Below are 6,348 nucleotides of genomic sequence, written 5' to 3' on the forward strand. Positions count from 1 at the left end.
TGATTCGTTGTTACAGTCCTAGTTAAATGTCTAATTTTATTTTATTTGTTTGTTTTCTCATCATAATCCACAGTCTATCTTGGTAAAAATATTAACTTATCAATATTAACACTATCAATGTAATTTTGACACATGAGACAAACCATTTCATTTTGCTCAATTATGCTAGTACTCAGCCAACAGAGGTCAAAATACATTGTAGGCTAATGTTAAGTTAGTTTGACACTTACTGAGACAGGGCAGGCAACAACCTGAGGCTGCAGTGTTTCAGGCTGAGATGGGTCAGGCGATATTTCAGTGCTGGTTGCTGCAGACAGAGGTACTTCAGGCGGTGTTTCCGCAGCGCTGGTTGTTGCATCAGTGATACTGTTGGAAAAAATCGTCACACCAAAGTTTTGCAACCCCAAAGAGTTGTAGTGGGATGTGGGGGTCGTTCTCCAATCGCTTGGCGGGAGCGCAGTCGTCAAATACAGCGGGTGCGTCCGTTTAATATGGCGAAAGAACGAGTTGAAAACCCTAAAGTCCTGGTCACAGCCATCAATTCCACAGAAAACCCAAAAATCCGGACTACGACTATGAACCGCATTTATGTGGCTAAGGAGCACCTTTACACTTAAAGTAACAAACACAAGATAGATCAAACATCTCCACACTGCCATGATGAACGCTTTCGTCAACAACTTCAGCGTCTTCCTCTTCTTCTCTTGTGTTTAACGGCGGATGCATGATGGGAAGGGTTACGTAATTATTTTTCTAATTACTATTTTTATACTAAATAACTCCCATTTAACATACATTATAATGAACAGATTTAAGGGTAAATGTGGTATTTTAAAACGTATTTACAATATTTTTAGTATTTTTTAGTATTTTCTGCGCATGCTCAGTTCATGTCAGTCATTTGCGTCTAGCATCGTTGATGTGATTTCCCGCACTTATTGAACCAATAAAGTTTTGTTCAAAAAAGAGTGGAAAAAAGACGGAGAAACGATACGACTGAAAACTTCAACGAGGGCAACACAAATTCAAGGTAAGTACGTTAACCTACTTAATCCAGGAACGCCTTTTTATTTAGAGACAAAACCGCGGTAAACATAAGTAGTCGAATTGTAATGCACGAAGGTGGCTGGTCGCAAGCTAGCTATCATTAGCTTTTGTCCGCTTTTGCTAACGTTAGCTTACTCCGGCTGTGGATTTTTTCAGGGAAGCGTGCATGGAAAGAGAGACGGAGAGCCAACATGGAGGAGTTTGAGGACATTGTATTGTCGGTGTTGGAAGGTAAATCATGTTTTTCATTCATGTTAACTGATTAGCTGAGTTATATTAGCATCTGCATTTTTCTGTATCTTTGAGATAAATTGTTGATGTAATAATTAACGTTAGTATGCTGTTAGCGGGATTGGGGGGGAAGGGGGCGGGGGCGGCAGCAGCAGCAGCAGCAGCAGCAGCAGTAGCAGCACGGCGCGCCCGGCAGGTGGTCACACACAGGCAGGTGTGCCTCGTCCCTGTGCGCCGTTACCGCCACACGCCAACTCAGATCTGACTGCATATATTCCCTGTCATAGCGACAAGCTGCTGTTGCACATAAGACACGTCCTTTGTTTCGTTACCGGTGCATTCTCCTCTGGATTCCGCTCAGGAAACGAGAGCAGTGTAACGTTATAATAAGATGACATTAGAGTCACCTCTACGGGTATCTCACAAGTGTTAACTTTATTATGATAACAATATTGTTCATACAGAACTAGTAAAAACCAGGTGCTTCATTTCACAGACAACCAGACAGACCTATGTATATGTGCTTATAACATGCAACCACAACCAGGCAAAGATAAATATATTGCAACTCCTCTTGTCACTGGGAGCTGGAAAATGTCTCTAAAATTAGATATGTTTTATCAATTACAGCCGCCAGCATTGATGAGGAGGCTTTGAAAAACCTTAGCCGGGATGACCTAAAAGATCTTTTTCCTGGCCCTGAGAATTTTCTCAGAAGAAAGAAGCTTTGGGATTTTATCAATCAAAAGGTAAATACACATGGGATGGGATTTACTGTACAAACGTTCTCACATGATCAATGCTCTTAATTGTTTTTTTTGTTTTTTTTATCGCCAACAATTGTAATAGTGTGAAAGTCGAACTACTGACCAAGATGCCAGCACTTGTAGTGGAAGTCCACCCTCAACTAGTGCCATCCCACCAAGCCAGCCTCAAACTTCCAGTCCCATATCTGAAACTGCTGACAAAACGGTGAAATTGCCAGAGCCACCACAGTATGTATTGTACACAGATTCAGAGTTGGATATGGTACGTAGCCAGTACTTTGCACTGCTCCGCAGTGGAAAGGAAAAAGACTGCAAGATGTCTAAGGAGCTTTGCTGCAGACTCATCCGGAACACAATCACCAGCATGGTTGCGATCCTGCGTGCTAGTCCCATGGGAGAAGAAATAAAATACCCCTCCAAAGTTGAGATGAGAGCAATGGCACAGAAGATTGTCAACTATTACCCCATGTTACGTGATGATAACAGTAATATGCCATATGTAAGTAATGTTTTTTTTCTCTCTCTCTCTCTCTTTAAAAAAACAGCTATGACTGGGATTTAAGACAACCATAACATTTTCTTTTCACCACAGGTTACCATCTACACCAAAATGCACAAGAGACTTCAAAATATGAGGTCCCCAAGGAAGAGGCAGGGCTCCATGCCACAACGAGGCTCGGCCAAGAAGACTCTGTTCAGGTCGACAGGGACACATGGTGACATAAGTGGTGAAGCAAGTAGTGAGATAAGCGACACAAGTGGTTCTAGTGCTGATACCGTACTACTTGAGAGCAACGATGAGGACAACTCCAGTGCAGGTATGTTCTTAAAGTTGGAAAAAGTGAAAGTGTGCTGTACTGGTTTCTGTACATCCATGAAAAAACACTTAAACCTGTAATGAGACTGCATGTTTGTGCTTTCCTGTTAGTTTTCAAATCCTTACATTTTAATTTTTTTCAATTATTCTTCCCACAAAAAGCATCCCCACTCCAGCTACCCTCCAGTGTGCAAAGGACGCCCAACGATAGCAACGTGGCTTCACCGCTATCATCCAACTCCTCCACATCATCCAGGACTGTGACAGATTCACCTACATTTGCAGAGGGTGTTGGTAAGCCCGCCTTCACTCTTTGCCACCTTTCAGCCTGCTATCTATGATAGATCTTGATTTTTAGATTAAATTACTTCCAAAAATATATCAATTGGCTCACAGTCATTGTCTACATTGAAGTGAACAGTTTTAAACAAAATTTTTTGGCCTAACTTAACTTGATTTGAGCCATTGTTTTACAAACAAGCATCTCAAACATGCATCATAATGCATTTTTATGTGTTAGGGCTAATGAAATGAATAAAGTAACTTTAAAATTTCAGTAAATTTTTAATACTTAATTAAAAAATTGCTTTACTCAAGCTTTTATTGCTTTTATTTTTTTTAACACTTGAGTTTGGTAGAAATATTACTTCTGATGGTGTACTTTTATATGGATTTTGTGAAGTCTAGTGGAGGGACTAGTTACAGATACAAATAGATAGATACTTTATTTTTGAAATAGGGACAATGCACATTAATGGACATAAGCATCAAAAGACCCTAACCCTAACCTACGCATCCACAGTCCCTGATTTAAAAACAAGTAAAACAATACAACACACTACACAATCACAATAAGATCATACACAGACAAGATAAAGCAGTACAGTAAAAGATGATGTGTAAGAAAACTCTGTAATTGTCTTGTAATTTAATATAAACAAACTTTGATTGGTCTTCTTTGATGTCAGTGTAAAAGTGTTTACTTTAAAATGTCTCTGTCTGACTCTCCCCTTTTCCTGTGTTATCAATTTTAGACAGTCTGAAGATGCAGGCTAGGCACTACCGAACTTTGAATAACCTGTACAAGAAGCCTAATGCAAGACCCAACTACAATGATGTCGCTCAAATTTTGGACCTCGAGTTTCAGGCCAGACGGGCTTTCATTGACAAAGATTTTACAAGGGAAGAAGAGCGACCCACAAAAATCTTTGAGGCATACCCGTGTTTTAAAGACATTCGAAATGTAAGGTTCTTAACTACTTTTGCTTAAATGATTTGCTTTTGTCTGTCTAGGCTGCCTTTAAGCTTTATCAGTGGTTGAATAACTAAACACAATTTTGTCCCAGGCAATGGATGAGCTGCGCCGCATCGTTGATAGCACCAACCGCAAATACACAGAGGAAATGAAAGGGAGATGGGCAGACTTTTGTGCTAAGGTTCAATTCTATGGCGTGTGGAAGAAAGTCCTGAAACCACCTTTCCCCTTGGATATACGTGGAGGTAAGTTGCTGTTCTATACAGTATACCAGGTTTGTCATCTATCTTCAAACCATTCCATTAAGAGCCATTTTTCTGTTCCATAGTGGATTTCTCTATCACCCTCGTCAATACACTCCCATTACTTTTCCCCTCACCAAGTCCACCACCAAAGCGGCTTGGAAATGCCAGTGAGGCTCTCCTTCATATCCTCAAGGTGAGAATTATGTTGGTCCTTTACCAGCCACTGTAATGTGTCCTTCATTTACTCATTGTTGTGCATGTTCACACCTAATAAGAGCTACTTAACACTTCAGGTTCACTAGAGATTTAGAGAAAATTATTCATGCTCACAGTTCATAAAATTTCAGTTTTCTGTTTCTATTTCAAGTTTATTGACTGTATGATTTTGTTTTCTACATATCTGTGCAGTCTGTCAACTATTTCACTGACATTGCTGTCAAAGTCTACATCAAACATGAATTACAAGAGCATGACCTACAAACATTCTTTTGTTTCGACATACATCAGTTTGAGCATTCTGCTCTCTGTATCAATGACCCTCTTTTTAAGCAGTTTTGATGCACAGCATGTTCACACTCTCCACCATATTGTCCTTATCGTTCTGTTCCAGCCTGGTGAGGACCCTGGGCTCTACTTGGAGAAGCGGTCTCTCTCCTCCCCGGTGCTGCTTTTTGATGGAACAACCAGCATCGTTGCCGTGGGAAACAGGCCAGTGTGCAACCTCCCCCAGGAGGATTTTTGGGAAGGAATTTTAGTGTTAATGGCGTACTATTACGCTTTGCACCTGACATACCCAAAATGTGTTGCAACGGTCCTGTCTGTCATTCAGACCGTGGTCATTGGTGATGCTATCCACGGTCAAGACGCCACTGGCGCATATAAAAAAGCAATATCTGAATGGAAGTCGTTCACTGAAAAATAGGTGATAGTGAGAAGGATCTTGTCAGGTCACTTGTTTTGCTTTGTTTGCTGTGCCTAAGCTTGTTTTGTTCATAACTTGGCTAGCACATAACACAAGTTTTGTCCAGAGTCCTTTTAGTTTTAGTTAGATGTAGCACACAAAATAGATGTAGCACACATCCTTAGGTCTTATATGGCACTTTAACGATGGCCATTTTGTTTGCAGTGCAGAATTTATTTTTCTTTGTTAAGTCCATAAAAATACATTCAATATCTTCAAAAGGTCTTATTGTATATGGTACTTTAACTGAGACATGTTAAGACATAACTGAGAATGTTATGACTTTTGAGATTGTTTTGCATGTACAGTGTATTACATGTGATTTACACTGACATTGCAGTGTCAAATTTTTGTTGTGTGGGGTCGAAAAAAAAGGACTTAAAATGTGTTTGATTTTATGATGTTGGATCCCTGACAGTGTTTAAATAAATGTGGATATTTATCATGCAGTTCTGTGATTTCTGTAGAAAACGTTAAGATGTATATTCTAAAAATAAGGACAGGCTTTAGGTTTTAAGGTTTAGTTTTAAGATTAAGGGAGCCTTGTTTCAAGATAAACCAGCTTGGATTAAGACAGAGCTTAGTCATTCTTCCCTAATGCTGAGTATTTTTTCTCTAAATTTAGTATATTTTTTTACTTATCTTCAGCTTAATTTGCTTAGTAAGAAAACAAAATATGTAATTGCTTATTTTTGGTGTATTTAACTTATTTTGAGGCTGTAAAAAGTACAATTTTAAGTAAGCTGATCTCGAAACCTGCCCTTTTGGCTTATTTTAGGCCTTTTAAATACATCTGTAGATATGCTTATTTCTAGATTTAACAATCTTAATTCAAGAAATCTTGTCAAGTGAAATTATCTTGCTGCATGGACAGATAATTTCACTTGTTTTGAGTACCTTTTCCTTCAGCTTTAGTGTTTTTATCTTGTTTTCAGACGCCCCTTTTTTGCAGTGTACTGATGTACTCTATGAAGGCTTTCTTATCTTGAGTGTATGTATTGAAATTTCACACCTCCTTAAACCTA

The 6,348-nt window shown here is 39.2% G+C and overlaps 1 protein-coding gene across 2 annotated transcripts; it reads left to right on the forward strand.

Moving 5' to 3' along the window:
* Positions 1 to 920: 920 nt before the first annotated feature.
* On the forward strand, positions 921 to 5,754 carry LOC142385776 (uncharacterized). 2 transcript variants are annotated; one of them, XM_075472489.1, is made up of 10 exons: positions 921 to 1,030; positions 1,204 to 1,278; positions 1,909 to 2,027; positions 2,128 to 2,544; positions 2,638 to 2,863; positions 3,025 to 3,156; positions 3,897 to 4,105; positions 4,209 to 4,362; positions 4,446 to 4,555; positions 4,973 to 5,754. In XM_075472489.1, exons 2-10 carry the CDS (start codon positions 1,239 to 1,241, stop codon positions 5,282 to 5,284), a joined length of 1,719 nt encoding a protein of 572 aa, XP_075328604.1. In that variant the 5' UTR covers positions 921 to 1,030; positions 1,204 to 1,238; the 3' UTR covers positions 5,285 to 5,754. The 2 variants fall into 2 exon arrangements, with proteins under 2 accessions (XP_075328604.1, XP_075328605.1); XM_075472490.1 differs by lacking the exon at positions 4,446 to 4,555 and having other exon boundaries at positions 4,973 to 5,064.
* Positions 5,755 to 6,348: the final 594 nt, after the last annotated feature.

This window comes from Odontesthes bonariensis, chromosome 8, assembly GCF_027942865.1.
Source record: "Odontesthes bonariensis isolate fOdoBon6 chromosome 8, fOdoBon6.hap1, whole genome shotgun sequence".
NCBI classification, from domain to species: domain Eukaryota; kingdom Metazoa; phylum Chordata; class Actinopteri; order Atheriniformes; family Atherinopsidae; genus Odontesthes; species Odontesthes bonariensis.

Excerpts from the sequence above, each read along its gene's own strand:
- LOC142385776 (XM_075472489.1), top strand. The coding sequence starts at position 1,239 with ATGGAGGAGTTTGAGGACATTGTATTGTCGGTGTTGGAAG. Across the intron at positions 2,028-2,127 it reads GGGATTTTATCAATCAAAAG|TGTGAAAGTCGAACTACTGA; the intron begins GTAAATACACAT and ends CAATTGTAATAG. Across the intron at positions 2,864-3,024 it reads TGAGGACAACTCCAGTGCAG|CATCCCCACTCCAGCTACCC; the intron begins GTATGTTCTTAA and ends TCCCACAAAAAG.